A 21,590-nucleotide genomic window follows, 5' to 3' on the forward strand; every position below is an offset into this window, starting at 1 on the left:
TTCATACATCCTTTTGTTGTACAGTTTATTGGATTAAAGAAACATAACAACTTGACATTAGTTATTAAAAATTGGTCCAAATGCATATACAAAGATAATTATCCATACTTTCACATCAACAGCATGTACTGGCTTTAAATGTGGTCACAAATTTTTCACTGTGAGAATAAACGCAGACCATTGAGATTTAAATACTCAACAACAGATGTGCTTCAAAGAACAGGCATTAATGTATGTTGCACATGTCATGATATTTATTTTTATCCATTGATTTACATGCTACAATTTCATATTTTATAATAATGGTTACAAACACAATACTTGACTGTTTAGAGTTGATCCTGCCACATATCTGACAATCCACTGTCCTTGTCATTGTAGTCGTAGGAACTCTACATATAAAAAAGACTTGAAAAGTTTAATGGACCTTTTGGTTTTGTCATTTTTACATTTCAGTCAGGTTACATTTGACAGGGTTTAAAAGAGTAAACAGTTACTTGCGTTTTGATTCGCCTATTGTACTTATCACAAGACGTATTTTGTATTTACAAAGATTCTGAGCAGATAATTACGCAGATAACTCACCAATCACAAATGAGAACACATGTCAATGTCTGAAATGACGGCATCTTCAAAATGATGCCAAAGGACCATCATCAGTCTCAGTATACACACTACACAGGTAAGCGTACACTTTTTCCCGAGTTGTACACGTACAGTGATTTTTTGTAGCATATTTAAACTTGGCAACACACATTTGACTCCAAACTCTACCACAGCTGTGTGCAAATGTGATTCCTGACTGAGAGATGTGAAAACATTAACAGTCCACTAGGGGTCCACTGGCTTGGCTAAGTTGGCCCTGACTCTGGCTTGGTCGACAGCATCCAGCATGTTCTTGCTGTCCATAGCCAGAGTGTGTGCTGCAGCCAGCATCTGTTTCTTGCACTCGTCCTTCAAAGAGGTGATGGCATTCTGCTGGGCCAGCCGCATCTTGCTGATCAGCTCCGCCATGTCGTTGTTCAGCAGCTTCTGGGTGCCCTCGATCTGCGGGGACGGTAAACAAACATGGGTGGAAGGACACTTTTTCATGGGAGACATGTCACAGGAGGAAAAGCACAAGTGTAAATAATGAAATGAACGATGACTCGATTCTATTTAGCTGCTTCAGTTTCAGTTTTGGGGTCTTGGTATTGTTTATGCCGGCTCACTGTCGCACTATAATGACTTACTGTGACACTTGAATACAACCAGGAGGCGATATGTAAAAATTTAACAGGATGGAAAAATTGTCTGCAGTGAATCAGGTTTATAAATACACCTGTAAAATAATATGTCATCTAAATTCATAGACATGGACACTGTCTTTGTGAAGCTTGTACACATTTTGGTTGACATTGCTTTAACCAAAGGGTTATGTTCCATCATCGATTGTTTTCATGATTAATCAATAAATCGTTTTGTTTAATAAAAAAATTTCAATAAAGTTGTGAAAAAAGCTCATCCCGATTGCCAGTAGTTCAAAGTGATATCTTCAAGCTAAATGACAAAGAAAAGCAGCCAATCCCTACATTTAAAAATGACTGTAACGATTATTCGACTGATCTTTGCAGCTGTGCTGTTAGCTGTTCATGTTACTTTGTACACACAAGACCTTTATGGTCATTAATGTTCATTTTGTTAACAACAGCTACAGTTAGCAGTAGTTAGTGGTTAGTCTGGTGTTATGCTGCCCCCTATTTGTTGGGAGATTTAGTTCAAGAGGTCAATTTCTTACATATTGCACCTTTAAAGTAAGTAAGAAATGCATCAAATTAAACATTTCTCTGTAGCCTGTTTGGTAAATTGATAGAAACTGCTCTAATATACAAGCTATGGATTCTGGCTGTTCTCAACCACACCAGTAAGCATTAAACCATCATTCCTCTTTGCTTTCTTTGTGTTCGAGGAGAAGTTCTGTCACTTTTTGTTTCAAGGACAAGTAGCAACAACAGCATGGGGGGGGGAATCAATAGAGACAGTGAGTAAGAAGATGAGAAAACACAGCAAACAAGCTGCAGACAATATACTGTACCTCCGTCCTGACAGACTCGTGTAAGGTGGGCAGTATGTCATCCACACTGCGGATCAGATCTCGTAAAGCCATCCCAACAGACTGTGGGCACAGATCAATGGGGAGAATTAATCCCCTGCATGACTCGAGAGGTTCGGCGTAACTTACAGTTCATAAACATTAAGTTTGAAGTGAAAAACAGATTTGTCTCGGCGTACCTGGACCAGGGTGATGTACTGCTCCGGTTGCAGCTCAGTGACGTCGTTCTTGAGTTGGACAACAACTTTGACCAGGCCCATGACTGAATGATACACTTTGTCGTCAGAGCGGTCCAGCTCAGCAGTGGGCGCGGGCTAAAGAAGAGAGAATAATGTCTTTTTAATAATGGAAATCCTCATTACTTTACACAAAGGATCACTGGACACTATTTAAACTGCACTGAGGCGTCGATGCCCTTTCAACTACAGGGTAATTTAACTTCTTTGAGGTGACAGACTTCATTATAACTTCTTCTTTTTTTTAATCTAAAAATCAAAGCTAATATAATTAAATGGTCTTTTCAAAGGTTGAAAAGACATTACAATAAAAAACTGAATAGATATAATTACGTGTGCTGTGAGCCGCGGGGGCTTCTCTGGAACTGGAACAATATGAGAGAGAGAGAAGAGTCAGACAGGAGCGTTGAGAGAGAGGAATAATCATACTCTGAATTAAAATGTGGATCTGTGGATTTTTCTTCAAGCACTTACCATGCTCGCCGTCAGCTTCCGGGGACTGAAAAGAATAAGAGATAAGTCTTATGAGGACCAGAAAATACAAACAGGCTGTGTGTACTGTCACTGTCGAGATATTTAACAGCTCACAAACACTGTAGATAATAATGCACAAAGGTAATCCTAACAAACAGGAAAACTCCTTCCAGACTGAACTTATATAGAGAAGTACAACCTCCACTTAATTTGTTGTGATTAAAACTTCCAAATAAGGAGCATCGACTAATGTGCCTCTTGTACTCGATTGGTGGTGTCCTATATTTCCCATCATGCCTGTGATATCCCCGAAGAACAACATGTGAAGCTTTTCACTGACAGATACATGACTTTGGTTGTGATTGTATTGGTTTGCTGCAAATACATAAAAGTGCTTCAGCTGATATATTTGTGATCACTGGAGGAGGATGGAAAACATGTATTTTTATGAGCCCTTTCTCTTGCGCTATTTTATTAATTAAATGTATATTTAGGGGCAGAAATGGAATATGATATTTAGATTTACAGGACGTTTTCATTTGTGTATAATCAACTGAACATAATCATAGTGAAATGAGTAATTTCATAGGGACTATGACCTTAAAAAAACGGCATGCACTGTTTTACAGCCACTTCTTTCACGTTGTAAGCTTATGAGAAAAAGTATTTTTTGAGCCCCAATGCGTCACGTGATGTTGTTATTACATTAAAATTGTCTACAAAGCCTCACACTTGTCCCTGGGTGTTTGGTTTCACCAGCAGCCTAGAAGAGACAAACCAAACACGAGCTCTAGAGAGGGCCTTTTGCAATTTAAGTGGTCACTGTAGGGGAGGGTGAGGCGAGGGGTGTTCAGTTGGTCGCCATCTGCAAAAACACTGCAAGATGCCACTAAAACTTAAACGCTGGACCTTTGATTAAATATATAGAAATATATGTTGTCTAACATACAGTTTTTCCTTTAAAAATGATCAGAAACTGTCTTAATTGCACTTTCCCTGATTTCCAATTTTATCCATAAGGCATACTGCTGCTGCAAAAGTCACAGAAACATCATGGTGACTACATTTGGTCACTATGTTAACAAATAAAACAAACTGGGCCCAGATATCTTCAAAAGCCATTTGGTCAGCATGTTTTAGAGTTGTATCTTCCTTTAATCTGATCTAAAATCATAGTTTCTATGTGTGGACACCTACCGCTGGGTTTGCATGGTCCTCCGGTCCCATGGGGTCCTGCAAAAGAACAGGTATGTTCATTTTATAGAATATGGACGTGGACCCCCTCTTTGGTACTGTTATGAGGGGAACATTCAATTTAAGACTAGCGGGGCGTCGAGCGTGAACGAGCGGGTTGATATTGTTAAACGACGCCTTGTTCAGCGTAGCCTTCAGGGCCACATTGAATTCAGAGTGACACAGAGACACAGAGAGGGGGTTGACAAAAGTTAATGACGCTCTGCTTCCCACCAGGAGTCTCTCCTCCTTCTCCAGCCACTTTTTATCCTCCATCATCTGCTCTTTCTGATGGCGGAGAGTGTCCTGCATGTGCTGCCGCTCCCTCTGCCACAGGCGCTGGGCGTCCTCCTTGCTGTTGGCTTCCACTCGGACAAACTCCCCCTCCTTGAATCACAGAAGTATTGCAGAGGAAAGACGGGTTAACAGGGCAGAAAGTCTTAATGCAGTCTTTAGTATCACAGGTTTAATCAACATTGAACATGTGACTTCAAGTGTAATAAATGTCTGTCTTACCCCCATGCTTCGACGCCGAGGGGACCTGACCGGCAACGTGAGAGTGTTCATGGAGTCGAGAGGGGACTGATATTCAGATGGGCTGGCCAGGTCAGGCGAGCTGGCACACAAAGCCTCGTTCAGCTGCACATAAACACACATATAACAGAATATGAAAAGTAAAGCCTTGGATGAAACAGGCATCTTTAGAGGTTACCTGGCTTCACTACTGTACCTGAATGTGTAGCCCGATACTGAGCGTGTTCCCAAACCGCCCCGGTTTCATTCTTGAAGGCTGCAGTAAATGTCGAAGAGATGTATCAAAACATGCACGAGCACATGCATTACATCTGAATAATGTACTGTTTCGGCTGAAGGGATGCCCACCTTGGGAGGAGGCTCGTTAAAGTTGAACTTGGGTTCAAGGAATTTGGTGGAGCGCGCTCTGTCCCTCTCTCTCTCCACTTCCTGCTCCTTCTCCATCTTGTGGACATCGCTGAGAGATTAGACAATAAGTTAGATCATGTCTCAGTAAAAGAGATATAAAAATTCAAATGGACAGTCTGACTTCAGTGCACCGTTGGTCTTCAATAACTTGTTCCCGAATCTTATTTTTTACAGTTTAAAAGCTAACCTCAACCTACATTGAACTTGAGAAGACAGAAGAACTGGAGAAGAAGAAGATACGGAGCTGATATTTATTTCATTTCTGCGGTACATATGTCGATATGTCCCTGGATTACATTCTTGCGCTCCAGCCAAGTGCTCTAGCGAGTTATAAACAACGGCTGAATCTTGTCAGACTGAAGGATCGTCTCGACAGAGTGCTTAATTGCCGCGGGCCTATTCTTTCAGGCTCTTTGTCATTGCTCAGGAATTCAAAAAATACACATTACGAGCGCGCGTCTTCATTATTCATTTGATGATGGTTCTTGCAGGTCCCTGCAATATAGCACTTCATTGATTTATGCACCGGCACCGACGAAAAAGAGACATTTCAGAGTGATCCTGAACAACCGTGGTCCTCTGTCCGAACAACATGGTGGATTGGTCACCACCCAAAATACCTGTATGTGTGTGTGTGTGTGTGTGTGTGTGTGTGTGTGTGTGGGAAAGAATTACATCGCTGTGGAAAAGTGGAAACGCTGTCTGTATTTTAATGGCTGTTTGTGCTTATTACGCAAGATTTTACTATGAGCTGAAAGTACAAAACAGCTTGACAGACTTACTTGATCTTCACCACCAGCTCGGTGAAGGTGGGTCTCTCTCTGGGGTCGTAGGACCAGCAGCGGGTCATGAGCGAGTAGAGGGCGGGAGGGCAGTTGTCTGGTTTGGGCAGCCTGATTCCCTGCTCCAGTTGGTTGATCACGTCTCTGTTCTCAAGCCAGAAAAACGGCTGCTGCCCGCAACTCATTATCTCCCACATACATACAGCTATTGAAGAAACACAGACAAAGGAGAAGGATTGAGGATGAGTCCATGTTTGGAGATCATTATGACACAATTGGACTGGTTTGCAGCACAGGTCAGGCAGACGTCTGTGTGCCTTCTGTACTTTGGAAACCTGCATGTGGTGCTTGTTGAAGTTGAAGGTTAACAATATGTAACCTGACCTCGTACTGTATGTTAGAGTTTCGCGAGCTCACCAAACATCCAGACATCGCTGGCTGAGGTGAAGCGTCTGAAGTTGATGGATTCGGGTGCCATCCACTTGATCGGCAACCGAGTAACAGACGCTGTAAAGAAACAGGAGACATTTCAGTTTTGATCGGCAACATAAACAGGCCTCTGAAGTATTTCATGTTCCTGCTTGTCTATCTATTTTGACAAGGATATGCGTGAAATATGGATCCAGTATTTTTACGTCTCCTACCTTTGTAGTATTCTTCATCCTCGATGTATCTCGACAGACCGAAGTCTCCGAGCTTCACGCAGTCCGGACTGGCGACTAACACGTTCCGAACCGCGATGTCTCTGTGACGAAACATGAATAAGACAGAACAGTTTGTGTATGTACAGGTGAAGATGATACAACTGATAACACACTGATGTCTGTTCACTGATTGACCTGAATTCGCCTCTCGATTACTGCAGTGCTGCCATGACTGCAGCAGAATATAAATCAAAAAGCATGTTTGCATTTTCCACACAGGCAGAAACTCATTTCCTCTGCTGTGTTTTTTCTTCACGGGAGATTGAATCCACAAGCAGCTGCTTTGCTGCCTGAAACCTGTTGATAACATTCTGCAGGAACATTCATCTCACATCAACTTTCTGTAATTTGTGTGTCTTGGTATAAATATTTATAAGTTTAAAAAAAAAAAAGTTTGACCCAACTTTACATTCAGATGCTGTGTTAGCCTTTTGTCAGGGATGCACCATATTGGATTTTTTAGCAGAAATCAGATGTGCAGATATTTTCCAACTCATTTCTGGCTGGTTGCCCATGGCGATATATGCACATTTGTTTCTCTCTCCTGTCCTGGATTGACATATTATTATGTCTACTTTTTATCATAGTGGCCCACAGGCAGATGCAGACATCCACTGATTTTCAAAACATACACATTCACCGGAAAAACGTCAGGTATGCATAATTAAAGCTCATCTCATGGGCCTGTCATATCAGGCCACGCTGATTCATTTGCAAGCTTTATCTGCTGACGACATGTCAACAGTGTTATGCATCCCTGGCCTTTGTTTTTCTGGCTACATCTAACGATAGGACTGTCCTTTCCCTTCCCCATCCCTGTGATTTACCACTATACACTAAATCAAAAGAAATTATTTCAAGAACGTACTGAACCTGTAAATCTGCGCGATGGGCCCAGAACATTACAGGTTGTGCCTCTTTTGTTAGGACAATAACAAAGGACCCAATTTATCTAAGTCCTACTCCTCCAGATTCAGCACACACAGACTGTACAAACACTATCACCACGTACAAAATCAGCTTAGGTTAGCTGGTCACGGTGACTCAGAAGTACTGTCAAAGTGACCAAAGTTTTGGTACACTCCGAACACGAGGCTTTGGGTTTCTGTGTAATGTTTTAGGGAACTGTTTTGGATGAATTGGGATCAGTTAGCTTGTTTCTTGGAAGCCAATGAGCTCACAACTTGCACATTCACAAATATCAAGCCTTCAGTTTAACATATGTTACATATACATACATATGTGCTGTGACATATTACATACAGTTATATGACTATTGTCTTATCACTTTTTAAAGACATTTAAAAGGGTACCTCCACCAATTTTATACATTAAAAGTGTGTTTACACAAATATGATGTCACTCAGTGGGTAAATTGCATTTAAGGGAATGTAGGCGCCAGGTTATGAAAAGTATGATCAAAATCCATATAGCTACAGATATCACCTTTTTTATTCAATCATTACTCTTCCTTTACAAAAGCTGGTGCCTAGATTACCCACAATACAATTTAGCCACTGAGTCACATCACTGGAGGCAATTTATCAGATTACATGCAGCTTCCTCTGAGCTGCAAAAGGCTTTATACTTTCTTTCCCACATATGCACTAGTACTCCCCAAGACCTGTAAACACACTTTAATGTGTAAAATTGGTGGAGTTGTCCTTTAATGTACATGTGCTCTGTGTTATCAGTTTTCCCTGTGATAAAAAAAGAAACGCACAGACAGGAGCAACAGCAGTGTCTCCTCTTCCTGGATAACAACACAAGTCGGCTCACCTGTGCACCATGTTGACCCCTTCGAGGTAGACGAGAGCTTTGCAGATCTGCAGGCTGAACAGCACCAGAGTTATATTTGTCAGAGTGCTCTGGTTCTGTGTCAGGTAGTTCCCCAGCTGCAAAAACATCGAGTGAGACAGGAGTTCACTTAAAGAGTCTCCGTTACACTTCGCCTGCACAAGTCTAGCTGCAACAGGATTTTACAGCGTGATCGAGACATCTGAAAAAAACAAATCATGACATTAAGATTGGCACTGACCTCTCCGTACTGATACAGCTCCATGACAATCCACACGGGATCGTCCTCGATGATTCCAATCAGTTTGACGATGTGCTGGTGATCGAGGTTCTTCATGATCACTGGCAAAACACACAAAGTTCACAGTGTTACCATCAGAGTTATTTATATTACGGTTATTTTATCGTTATCTACGCATGTTTCTGATTACCTGCTTCACTCATGAACTTCTCCATCACGTCAGGCGTGCAGTCTTTACAGGTCTTCACCGCCACATTAACTCTGTCGCCATTCTGTCCAGTCAACAATCGAAAAAGACATTTTAACAGAAAATAGTGCACGCGGGCATAGTGCGCATGTATTTTGACTAGGAAGACACACTTACGTCTTTTTTGTAAACTCCGTCGTAGACTTCCCCGAAAAAGCCCTCGCCGAGGATTCGTCCCAGAACAATGTCACTTCGGTCGATGCCGTACTTAACAACTACAGAATGAGAAGTACATTCACGAAATTCAAGAGTGAGTTCCCTCAGTTATTATTCTGTGTGTGAGGGCAAACTTTCAACAAACCTGATCTTGGCCTTTCGTCCAGAATCTCACAGTAGATATCCGACCCTGAAAATACAAGAGAAAGATTTTGTTTTCCTAATCATACCCTCATGGCTTCTATTAATTAAGTAATAAATTCATTAATTAAGAACATGATATGTATTGTATTCCACATGGAGGTTGTGTAAGAGTAAGAACACTGTCCGCTCACCCATGCTGTGTCTGATCGAGCTGTCTCTGCTGCTCCAGAGAAAAGACAGAAAGAGGAAAGCCCTCATCATAAATTCTCAAATTATGGCTCCTCAGAGCGCCGACAGGATGATTCAGTAAAACAGCCTTCCTCATCAATAACTCTAACTCTTCATTACATATTACAACCAAAGAGGGGATGAGTACAGTGTGGACTCAGCAACTGCGCTGACTCTCTGAGAGGTCACTAATCATTCAGAGTTGTGCAACGGACAAAATCCACTCACTTTGTGGGAATGTCAGGCAGGGCAGTCCGTGGATTGGCATCTAGAGTGTGACATAAATTAGTATTTATAATTCAAATTTTGTTAAAATAGCTTCATACAACAAGTAAATATTCATGCTGTTTATTGTAAGCTTTGAGAAAACAAAAGAGAAGTAGCTGCGTTGTTCACACCTTTATTTGGTCTGTAGATTACAGTATTGTCTGTGTCGTTTTCCATCCGACAGTAGCCATCAATCAGGTCCATCATGTTCTCCGCCATAGGGACCGTCGCCACATTGATCGATAGGCGCTATGAGAAAGGGAATGACAATGTGAGCGCAGGTGTCGGGTCTAATCTCCTGTGCAAACTGTAGTAAATGCACTTAGTACTTTATTCTAATCCCGTGAGATGTAACATTGTTCAACAGTGTTGTTGTGGTGCTTACTTGTCTGGCCCCCTCCACGTCCATGCTAAGGAGAGCCTTGCCGTCGCTCTGAGACAAGCACTGTATTTTCTTGAGCTGTTTGAAGTCGGCTAGAAAAACAGGCTGAGGCACAAGACAGAGAAGAGCAATGAGATCGATTACGTTTGACAAGCGGTGTCAGATGTGCTGTGTAATGATGCGGCATTCACTCAAAGCAAGAGATGTGGAGCGGTTTGTTTGCAAGATATGTCTGGAATTGCAAAATTAATAAATGAAATCAAACTTTCAGAATAAAATAATGGTATTTTAAGATACTGGTTCACTTTAATGGACTGTCCGTACGATAACTGTGAAGCAGTCAGTTAGCCTAGCTTAGCATACAAACTGGAAAAGTAACAATATTTGCCGACCAGCACCTCTCAAGCTCACTAAGTCGTATGTTGTTTGTAGTATGTTTCCCCTGTGGGGTCACGTGGGGTTTCATCAAGCTTACCGCTGAATTCTTCTGTGTGCGTTGGCGAATTCCCCTCCCACCGATGACCAGCTCCACTGACAGACTCCAACCTTGCTGTTGACAAGTGAGAACGGTTAAGTGTTTCGTAAAAATTCATGTGAGCAGGGGCAGAATGAGGTTTGGATCATCATGTTGACACTCACCACGAGTTCACAGGGGAAAACCTCCTCGTCATAACTGTTGAACTCTTTGAAGGTCTCAAAAAACCTGACCATGCAGTCGTCCTCCTTGAGCGTCGCGTACTGCTGAAACGTTTGCTGGATCAACTTCCGTAGCTGCCGTGACTGAAACACAATAAGATATTTTCAGTAGTAAATACGGGAAATAAGTGTGTGGTTGTCTAGGCATTAAGAGCTGAAGTCATTGCTTACCTTCATGCTGTTAATCAGCTGTTGAGGAAAGAAAAGGTCCAGGCCCACTTCTTTTCTTCATTCATAAAGCCAAATTCAGGGGGAAAAAATTAAAGCCATGCCAAAAGTCCACTTTTATTGAAGGGACTATAAATGAAGCTGCTCCAAAACTACAATTACAAGATTTATGAAAAATAAAAACTTACTCTAGCAGCTCAAAGTTGGACTTCTTCTCTAGACCTTTTGCATTCATGTCTTTATAGAACCTCCTGTTAAAGAGAGAAAAAATAAAACTTGAAAATGTATCAAAACCATACCAATAAATCAAATTAAATGACAAATTTGACCAACACGAGCGAATAAACGAGAGGAACGCAGCGACTCACCTGATCTCCAAACAGCCGAGCTGCAGCGCCATCCCGTCACTGACCTTACTGGCGTGGAACTGCATGTAATCATTGCGCACCTGTCATGAAATAAACACAGAAGTCAGACAAGCCAATATAAACTACATTAACACTGGACTAAAAACATTTAACAACGCCTTTCTGCAGAACCAAATGGTGTCTAGCAGCCTTGTAGCAAATATGTTGCAGCCACACACACTCTCATGTTGTATGAAAACAATACTTCTTATTGCTGAGTACCACTTGGCAAAAATATGAAAACAAGAGGTAAATTCCATATAAGCCAAAAAGTTACCTGTTGGTAAAAATACACTAAAGTAGATCTGTCATCTTTGAATTTTTCCAGGAAGTTGACAGGAACGTATCTGATACGAAGGTCGTACCTGCAGAAACACCAAGCAAGTTTATCAAATGTCAGACTTTAAAGGAGACCTGTTATGCGTTTTCATTTTTCCTTTCCTTCAGTGTGTTATGTACGTTCTCGTGAGTGTAAAAGATCTTGAAAGTTAAAAAGGGGAAAGTCTGCGCCAAGAGAAGCTCCTCTTTCCCACAGAAATCCTTGTTCCTTAAACACCTCGTCAGTACTCTGGCCTTTAATTGACTTTGTGACATCACACTACGTCACCATGTCACACATTTGCACAATTTGTGCCAAGCGACTAGTTCAGCACGTAAGAATTGATTTAGCATAGCTGCTCTGTTGTTGTTAGCGGTGCTGGCTCAGGTGTGTGAGAGCTGACCAATCAGAGGAGACTGGGTATTCAGGAGGGGGGGGGGGCTTTAAAGAGACAGGAGCTAAAACAGAGTACAACGCTTCTGCACTGGACAGAATGAGAAAACTGATGTGGTTTTTGAGCATTAAAGCATGTAAACATATTGCTGTAGTAACCCAAAATAAAATCTAATGAGCTAATGAGCACAATATGTCTCCTTTAACATACTTCATCTCAACAGATCACATTCAAACACTCGCTCTACAAGATAAAACCAGATACAAACATCTGAGTAGCCGATCTTTACCTCCACTCGGCTTCCACATGGTGGCTCTCGTAGCGTTGTTCTACCTCTCCGACTGTCAGATCTGGATGCAGCCAGTGAAGTTCTTCTGACTTCAGGTGCTTCAGCAGGAGACCGTAGCATCCTGCGTGTTGGATGTTTGGCCCCAATCGACCGCTGATCAGAATCGAACGAATAATGGCCTGAAGGAGACAGGAGAGTGAGCAACTTCAAAAAATCTATCACAAACTTTTAGCCAGACATTTATTGCACTTTGTGGATATACTTGCTTCTTCTTTAGCACTGGAGATAACATGTTAAGCTTTTATTTTTGGCTGTTGCTGCACGCCCAGAGAGGGAATAAGAGTAATTGCACATTGCTAAATAATGTATTATCTTTCCTGCGTGTTAAGGATGCCAAATTAAACATATTTCTGGCTCAAATACAAAACACCACCTTTCGAATCTCTTTATCACAGCCTTCTGACACATCACCACCTTTCTCCAAATTTTTTTAAGATGACTCTCACCCTAATTTGCCAGGAGCTGTCACATTTCACCAGCTTGAAGTTCTTGCCCAGGTTGTTGTTGCTGCAGAAGCACACTTTGAGGATCTTGACGGAGCCTTCGTCCCCGGTGAAGTTCAATTCGGGGTTGGACTCTACACGACTTTCTCTTGGACTGGGCACCTTCCAGCCCAAGGTGTCTCCGGACATCACCTCATACATTGTCACGGTTGTGTCGGCACCATCATATCCAAATCATCCTTCAGACAGACAGAGGAAAAATACTTTAATTAAGATTTTAAATGAGTAGCGAAGCCTCAGCGGTCCATGTCTTGATCCTTAACTGGTAATCTTCAACCCTAAAGAAGGAAAATTGGAAAAAAAGAAAGAGGACAGTCTGTTTTATATAGTAAAGTTCAGGTTTTAAGGATTGTGGCCCATGAGAAGAAATCCTGTTGTTGAATGTTGAAAGAAAGTCTGAGACAAAGATGTCTTTAACGCAACAGTACACACTGTTCTGTGACTTGCCTCATCATAGTACTGAAGTCATGCTAAGCTTCACATTGATGTTTTGATCTCGTGCCATGTGGTGTTTGACTCACACCATTCGACTCTCAGATCCGTCGATTACATTCTTTCCTAACCGTGATTTCAAGTGAGGGCCTGTGTGATTCATGAAGCGAAAACTGTGACAGTGTGTAGACTTGTATCATCTATGTCAAGAAAACTCTTATATAGAAGGACATTTGATCTTTCAAATGAAAATGCAACTTAAAATTCCTTACATACCCGCTAAAAAGGTAAACGTGGAAGAGGAAACTTTCTGCCCACACGCTGACAGGGGTGAAAAAATGTCTTAAACCAAAACAAAACACCTAAATGTATTTGTAACCGAACGACAGTGAATAGCTGAGCGATGACTAACCGACCCATGCAGTAGCTTCTCCACTCTGAGCCGTTATGCAACTTGTGTTGATTCATCCTGAGGTGAGAAAACTCCAAAAGTAGCGGGAAAGCAGCTCTTCTGTTCTTCTTAAAGCAAAGAATTCACATTTTGAGAAATACTCCGACCCTTTCACACAGCCATTGCCGAAAGTAAGATAAAAACACTGATAGCGTATCTGTCCTTTCAGTATTAAACACACAACAGGAACTTTTGACTGGTTATGAAACAGTCTTAATCTCAAACTGATGCCTCTAAATGACTTACACAAGCAAACAAGACCAGCAGTGAGAGTAATGGGGATCACATATGTGCATATAGTGATTCTTAATGCCACCTACCGATTCTGAAAACTAAAAAATGTACTATGACTGAGGGCTGAGGATTAATTGAGGAGTCTCAGCCTGAGGGAAGAAGCTGATCTGTAGTCTGTCTTACATCCCTGCTGTACCTCGCAGTGTCATTATGAAGACATAACATTACCCTGGAATGTGAATAGCTTTAATTAAAATTACCATTAGAGGTCGATCACACAGGCTCGGTGCTCCAGGTGTGGCCACTTTTTTAAAACGCCTCGGGAAAAGCATGATTTTGGACAAAACAGCGTGGAGCGCTACCACTTTCATCCACAGGGGCCGCCAGAATCGTCACAAAATGTACATTCTTCGTAGCTGCTTTAAACTCGAGTCATGGTTAGCTTAGTTTAGCGTAGCTTAAAGACTTGAAACATGAGGAAACAGCCGCCCAGGCTCTGTGCAAACATAAAAAAATAATCTGTCAGCATCTAAAGTAGAATATGTTCTTAATAGCTTCAATCTTCAATCAGTGGTTTCTGGTGAGCGTGTATCAGATCATTTGTGTGCAGTGACTTCCTGAAGTTGCAATGAGGTCATTTTCACACCTCTGGCTTTGAGACGCAGCTTCTTCCTGTCGCACAATACTAAAAATAATGCTGCTCACACCTTTTTTGCAATAGCTTACTCATTTACTGTACAACAACTATTTATGTATTCACTCATTCACCCCACTATAACTGTTTATTAGGTATTCATTTATTCATTCAGTCACTGCACTTCACTGGAAATACTGTTATTTTCATTATGGATACAGTTTTGTTCTTTTTATACAATGACAATAAAGTGTCTCTATTACCTCTATTAGAGGGTGCATTTGTTACCTTAGCACAGAGCCAGGCTAGCTGCCTTTCTCCTCTTTCTGGTCCGTGTGCTAAGCTAAGCTAACCGCCTCCTGGCTCCAGCTTTAAATTTAACACTCAAACATGTGAGTGAGTGAATGAGCGGCATCAATTTTCTCATGTAACTCTCGGGAAGCAAGTACGCGTATTTCCCAGAATGGCAAACTAATCCTTTTCACAATATAAATACCTCTCAAGAAAAACATCCCAGCAGCGGTAGATCCTGCTCTGACCACTTCGCTTTAAACAAACACAGTGATGGTTACCGGAGATCGTAAAAAAACTTCAGCAGCAGCTGCAACCACGGCCACAAATGCTCAACAGGAAACAGCCAAGTGAAATCTTATCACTGCATTAAAAAAAAACAACTGAAAACTTGCACACACTTTGAATGAACTTTCAGCTTACATCTGACATTGAGAAGGGCAGCAACCCACTGATGCATCAAATAAAAGATCAGCAGAAACTTCATCCAGAGCCGCTCTCACCTTAGGAACCCTGACATAAGTCGATATCACCTCCTCACATTAATATTCTGGCCTGACAATCAAACATCTGAGGGCATGTTCACTCGGTAAACAGAGCAGGAGTGGGCTAAATACTTCAGAAACAACCTTGACAACACAACTAACTCTGAGTTAGAGATTCTGCTGGTTACCCACCTCAACAACAGCGTCCGTCAGAGAAGTGCCCTTTGGCTGTCACAACGTGTTTTCTCATATATGAAGCACCATGCTGCGAGTCTGCTGCGAGGGAGCTGAGCTGTGTTGGTTTCTCTCAGGGCTTTTCTGCCGCCGCTGGACGGGGTTGTGTTTTGTTAGCCTGAGGCCATGAATTCCCCAGCAGGGCTGTGTGGGTGTGTTTGCGTGTATGCTCACTTGTGTGTGTGTGTGTGTAGTGAGAGAGCGAGCGAGAGAGAGAGAGAAAGGGGAAAGAGAGCGAAGATGAGTGTGCAGCATGGCTGGCATGTTGCACCATCACCTGAGTGTGGGAGGCCTGACAAGGAGGTGAAGTTTAAGAGTTCCTCTAAGATAAGAAGACATCCGTGGATTACAGTGTGTGTGTGTGTGTGTGTGTGTGTGTGGGGGGGGGGTTATGGATAGACAAAAACATTCTCTGGTTCATGTGAAGGAAGTGATGAGTAAACCTACTGACATATACATTGCAGATGTGCTCAGATCACATTGTAAAACCAAAGTATTTGCATGCACTACGTCTAAAAGAGGAATGAAGTAAGACAGAGAAAGCCGGTGGCTTATAAACGGCTTATAACATAAATAGATTGGTGAGGGCTGTCAGCTTTATAAAACTAAAACAGAGAAGAAAATCTGAAATAAAGTAGAGAAAAAGTCCTGTAGTGGTTGTGGTGCAGCTCTGGACATGCTGAATGACCTCTATGCACTTTCAGGTAACGAGTGTGTGAGACTTGATTTTAGGCTTTAACGCTTAAACTCTAAAACACAACACAATGGGGCATAGATGCAGAAGGACAGAGCCTGGTTAAAGATATGGCTGCGTAGCAAATCTCAATACACTTTTTTCGTGGAGGAAAAGGAAAAGCAGGTGATTACATTAATTGTTCCATTAAGTGTCCTTGTGTCGCCTAATAATGTCATAATTTCCTAAAAAAAATGTCATTTGTGCTTAACCTGATCGAAAATGTAACAAAAACCAATTAGGTAAGAACTTTATCAATACCATAAAAATGTGGATGGATAATGTAATAATGATTTATAGTGAACAGACGGGCATTTACTTGATGGGGAGTGCTCTGATGTTGTTTCAAAGTCTGCTCCCTTGTCAAAATGTGTTTCCTCTCATGACTGGAAGTTGAGACGGATCAAAAGCAGCATTATTTCTACTACATCAGTAGGTAACAAAACCTGCCCAGTTCTTAATACAACCAGGTGTTTTACTAGGCCTTCTCAAAGCACTGAGATCAGAATTTTTAGCGTTTGTAGGTCAAATTGGGATTGTTAGGGTTGTGTTGGGCTTTGGACAGTAGCCGGGCTGCTAGCCGTAGCCATGTTGCTAACACTACGTTTCCCAGGGAAACACTAGGAGGGATGAAAAGCTGTCTAATTCCGCTTTAAGTGCAAATTCGCTTCCTTTCACAGATTCAAAACACTTTTTTAGTGGCAGGAAATGACTACATTATCGTGTGCTACGGTCCTCATGAAGTGGGTGAGCATGCACATTACCTTTTATTAATCACACCTTTGCTTTTCCTGTTCTACATGTCAGGACGTCTACTGGGAAACATTTAATTACTACAAAAATGCGTCATAATGTGTCAGCAGACTCAGCGCTGAATATCGAAACCTGTCATTACATAAAAAGTGGAGCGTAACGTTTCCTTGTTCCCTCTTCTTTACTGCTATTTATTTACTGTTTTTCTTTGTCTTATGTGATTGTGATCTGGTAAAACAAGCAATTTGAAGATCTCACTTTGGAATTGTGATGGACATTTATTTATTTTTTTACTACTTTCAAACACATTGTAGACCAAACAATTACAGAAAATTGATCAAACTTTTATAAAAAAAACAATCATAGCTTCAGTCCAACATTGAATGACTGGTCAGATAAAAAGTCCATTTTCCATGATTCATATAATTATAGATATTTTAACTTCCTTTATGCAGCATTTAAGACGTTTAGTTTGTTTTGCTTAATATAAATAAAGTGTTGTGTAGAAAAAACATGCTTATACTTCTTAAAGAAATGTACCCAAAAGAGGGTGGTTGTTCACATGATGTTGGATTTAATGTGGTCATTTTACATCATTTAATTAAAATCCACTATAATAAATATATAATCTTGTACCTATTACTTTGTAAGCAGGGCAGCTTTGTCAAGCAGACAGAGACCTCACAAAAAGCAAACAAAAACTGAGCAGACAGCCATGAAGTCCAAAGTGTTTCAAACATCGCTCTGGTTTTATTTTTAGGTCAACAAAAGCTACGCTTTCTAAGCTCGCTGTGTTGTTGTCTCTTTCGCACACAGTCATGCTGGCACTTGAGTTGTTATGGTAACTGTAAGTAGTTCCCGGGGGAGATTTTTATCACAAACCAAGACCGAGGTGGAGCGAGCGAACTCCTCCAGCACTCGGCCACAACAAACGCTGCAGCGGGACAATAAATAGAGTATTCAGCACCCAAAAATTTGTCTGGATTAGGAGTTATTTCTGCACATCACTACCGCCATTCTTCCATTTCTGAGCCGAACACAGATAGAAATGTCCATTATCTACTGGAGAGATGTCTGGAGGTGAATGACAGGGACCGATTCAGGGTCACAAATGAGAATGAAATTCCACGGAGAGAAGAAACATACTTCAAAAAAACTGCAATTGAGAGAAAGAGGAGACTAGCTAGAAAGGCTGGAGCCACTGTGCAACACAGTAAGTCAGAGTAAGAGAAAGAAATCTCACCACACGCAGCTGGGGAAGTGCCTGAAAAAATGTCAACCACACTACAAGCTCATGGTTAGAGGCTGTTTTTTTTGTTTGGTCATCATTGCAGGAACTGACTCTTTTGTTGTAATATAACTTGGCTTCCTGCACAGTTTAGCAACCTCTTAAATGATGACAATTTGACTCATGTGCGACTAACTGTTCATCCAATATGCAATGTAGCCCCCAAAACTACATGGTTATTCATCTAATCGCTGCCAGGCTATCTTGATACTACGGCTATGCTGCTATTTATAATCAGTCCACTCAGAAAGTTCCTACTAGAGCGAGACTGATAGATCTGCCAGGTCGATATCTAGAGATGGGACGATTAGTCGATTAATTAGTGATCAATACTTGATGATTGACAGTTTGACATGTGGAGAAAAGGAGATGGGGATCGAACCTTCAACCCTGCGATCAGTGGACGACCTGCTCGCTAAATTACAAATCCTTACTACGGTGAAGTTGGTTAAGTTTAGACATGAGGAGTGATGATTGGTTAAGGTGAGTGTAATATACCAAGCCAATCAGAGGCAGAGGTGGGTCACCTCTAGGCCGCTGTAGGAACCATACATTTGCTGCCCAATCAATAATCAATTGATCGTTTAAATATTTGTTCAAGCAAAAATGTCAAACGTTCCACAGTTCTTTGATTTTCTGCTTTTCTCTATTCTTGTACATGTAAACTGAATATATTTAGGTTTTGGATCATCAGTAATCAAAACAATAACAATAACATTTTTCTGGAAAAGTGTAATATGCGTTTTTTCACTATTTTCCAGCATTTTAAAGAGGCTCTGTGTAACAGTTTACAGCAATTTACATGTATAAATCACTTTTTTGGCCACATGTAAGCGGATTGTAACGTGAAGTGAAAAATTAAACTTTCCCTGACTCTCTCTGTTGCCTATACAAGCCTGTGGACAAGTTGTTTTATGCTGCTGGACTGTAGATTGCACAAAACAAAAGCTCCTTTTAAAGACCAAACCATTAACTGAGATAATAAACGACATATTAAGTGCTAACGTGAATGACTTAAATCTGTTGCCTGATAAGTAACAAGAATTTGCAGAGCAGAGATGGCAAGCAAGGTTTGAGGTCAAGTGGAAGCAGTGTCACTATCACAGTTTGTCCACAAGAGACACTGACAAGTCGATATTTCAAGTTGATATCGTTTCTTCTTGTCTGTAAGCAGATTTATCGTTATCGGACATTTTACTACTACAAATATCTGTACCAGCCAGTCCGCCCTCATCAGAAAAACAACCATTTAGGTCGACTTTTAAAGCAGCTTATTTCGACCCATGTTGATTTTTCTCGTTAGGCGGCGACCTCTAGTGGCTGTAGTAATTATTACAGCAGTAAAGGAGGAGGTCGGGCGAAGCAGTTAAAGAGCATGAAAGTCTACATAGAGAGGAGGTCGGGGACGGATGGCTGAGTCAAACAAGCGCAGGCATTTTACCCAGGAGGCCGCTGTTCACGTCCGGTGTGAAAGCCAATGCCAACAGCGGGTCATTTCAACTTACTAATGTAGTGAAGTTACATCACGTAGTGTAGTAACAGAGGTTCATTTGTAACTTAAGTTTCGTAACTAACATAATTATCGTAATACAAGCCACACTGTTTTCCTTAACCTAACCAAGTGGTTTTCTTGCCTAAACCTGACCAAACTGCGAGCCCGCGACAAAAGTTCGATACACCTGTTGCTGGTTCGTGGTCGTTTTGGGAGTGACTGAACATCAACCTATTCAGTCGTTGAGGTATGTGAGGATGTGCTGGTATCTGCCTAAAAGAAATTACACTATCAATCAGGCAATAGTTCCCCTACACAGGTACAACCTTTGGCTGTCTCTGCGCTGTCAGCCAAAGCAAACTGCACAGTGGTGCAATGGACACGCTGTCTCTGCGATAATCTGTCAGGACATGCAGTGCTGACTGTGTTAATACCCATTCCATCAAGAGGTGTCATCACATGCCGATTGTGGGTAACAACATTACAGGAAAACTTACATCAGAGTGTATTTTCAAAGGTAATCTAAGAAAAGGATGTTGTGGGGAAAAGTATAACCAGAGTATCAGCTGGAAATCTGGGCATTGTTGAATCATCACTGAATAAAACAGCTTCATCTTATAAAAGCTGTGAGTTATAAAAAGTGCAGGAGTCACAGAGGAGCCTCTTTTCCTGGTTTTCCAACACAAGACAGGCCTGCAGTCTGAACGCTGTTGTGCTGAGGGGGTCTGCATATCGCAACGTCATGACCCCAGGCACTGGAATGTGGCTGCTGCTGCTCCACCTGCACAGACATGCTGTGATAATGAACAAACTGCTCTCTCTGACGGGGAAAAATGGATGTTTGCGCTTCACATTCATTACCTTGAAAACACTCAAGCATTTAAAAGCAGAGTTTCACATTCTGCATGGTCCTCACAAAGACTAAAAACTCATTTTAACAATGAAAACACATGTTTTAAGAGCAAGTTAAACACAGAACATGCACTTTTCAGCTCATGTAAAGGTGTCAATGCAGATCTGCCTGTTTATAACCTCTAAAAAAAAAAGTGGGCCTGCGTGAGTAGGAATGGTTTCTTCAGCTCCACCTGAGCAGAAGCAGGAGATCCCTCTGCTGGAATAAAGAAATCTGTTCATCTGGTGTCTTACCTGATTCTGATTGAAATCCTCCACAAGAATAAAAGCTTGACACAAAGTGTTATTCCTCCCGGAGAGCTCAGGCCTGACAGATTGTCTCCCGCAGGTGGCCACTCCCTCACCTATGCAGCGGTGCAGTCAGGTGAGCCCACTTCCTGATGTCAGGAATCTCCAGGAAACATGGCGGACTGCCCTTTATTTCCCCCGCAGAGTGAAGTTAAAGTCACAGCACACTAAAAATAAAAACCGACGTTGTCTTGTCAGACGCAGGGATGGTTATGAAATGTTATGGCAATAGCTTTGCTGGTTGCAAAACGCCCTCCTAAAGAAATCTTGTGTAACTAAGTTCTTCAGCAGAAATTTGTCAAAAACTTTGACACGCTCAAAGGTTATTTTAGTTCATTGCCTAACACTTTAGTTTTTGCTTTGCCCTTCCATCTGTACCTTACACGCACAATTTCCCCTCTATTTTCAGTCATTAATAGCTTTTATTGCCGTTATACTGGTGTAATAACATCGCCTGGACAGCAGATGGCGCTACAAGCTAAAACATATTAATAATAATAATCAAGACGTATGAACTTTCAAGGCCTGAGATGTTTTGTTTTTAACTGCAGGCTATAATGTAGGACTATAATTGAAAAAATGGAAGAAAAATAAGCCCCAAT

General features: G+C 41.5%; 1 protein-coding gene across 5 annotated transcripts; it reads right to left on the reverse strand.

Moving 5' to 3' along the window:
- Window positions 1-6: 6 nt before the first annotated feature.
- ptk2bb (protein tyrosine kinase 2 beta, b) lies at window positions 7-21,060 on the reverse strand. 5 transcript variants are annotated; one of them, XM_084377445.1, is made up of 31 exons: window positions 20,935-21,060; window positions 12,705-12,940; window positions 12,199-12,377; window positions 11,474-11,561; window positions 11,158-11,237; window positions 10,978-11,040; window positions 10,793-10,847; window positions 10,565-10,705; window positions 10,401-10,475; window positions 9,929-10,030; window positions 9,675-9,792; window positions 9,505-9,544; window positions 9,240-9,268; window positions 9,050-9,094; window positions 8,866-8,963; window positions 8,692-8,773; window positions 8,502-8,602; window positions 8,243-8,358; window positions 6,404-6,504; window positions 6,177-6,266; window positions 5,760-5,964; window positions 4,918-5,026; window positions 4,766-4,825; window positions 4,552-4,674; window positions 4,270-4,422; window positions 4,000-4,035; window positions 2,803-2,827; window positions 2,662-2,693; window positions 2,272-2,406; window positions 2,075-2,155; window positions 7-1,047 (listed from the first exon to the last, which is right to left on the reverse strand). In XM_084377445.1, the coding sequence occupies exons 2-31, from the start codon at window positions 12,900-12,902 to the stop codon at window positions 832-834; spliced, it is 2,976 nt and encodes a 991-aa protein (XP_084233571.1). In that variant the 5' UTR covers window positions 12,903-12,940; window positions 20,935-21,060; the 3' UTR covers window positions 7-831. The 5 variants fall into 5 exon arrangements, with proteins under 5 accessions (XP_084233571.1, XP_084233570.1, XP_084233573.1 ...); XM_084377444.1 differs by lacking the exon at window positions 20,935-21,060 and adding an exon at window positions 15,481-15,626; XM_084377447.1 differs by lacking the exon at window positions 20,935-21,060 and adding an exon at window positions 15,307-15,378.
- Between the last annotated feature and the right edge of the window lie 530 nt (window positions 21,061-21,590).

This window comes from Pagrus pagrus (genome assembly GCF_965226575.1).
Source record: "Pagrus pagrus genome assembly, chromosome: 16".
Taxonomy (NCBI): domain Eukaryota; kingdom Metazoa; phylum Chordata; class Actinopteri; order Spariformes; family Sparidae; genus Pagrus; species Pagrus pagrus.

Coding starts and splice junctions, on each gene's coding strand:
- ptk2bb (XM_084377445.1), bottom strand. CDS start 12,902: ATGTATGAGGTGATGTCCGGAGACACCTTGGGCTGGAAGGTGCCCAGT. Junction 11,041..11,157: donor CTCGGCTGTTTGGAGATCAG/GTGAGTCGCTGC, acceptor TCTCTTTAACAG/GAGGTTCTATAAAGACATGA. Junction 5,965..6,176: donor CAGCGATGTCTGGATGTTTG/GTGAGCTCGCGA, acceptor TTTCTTCAATAG/CTGTATGTATGTGGGAGATA.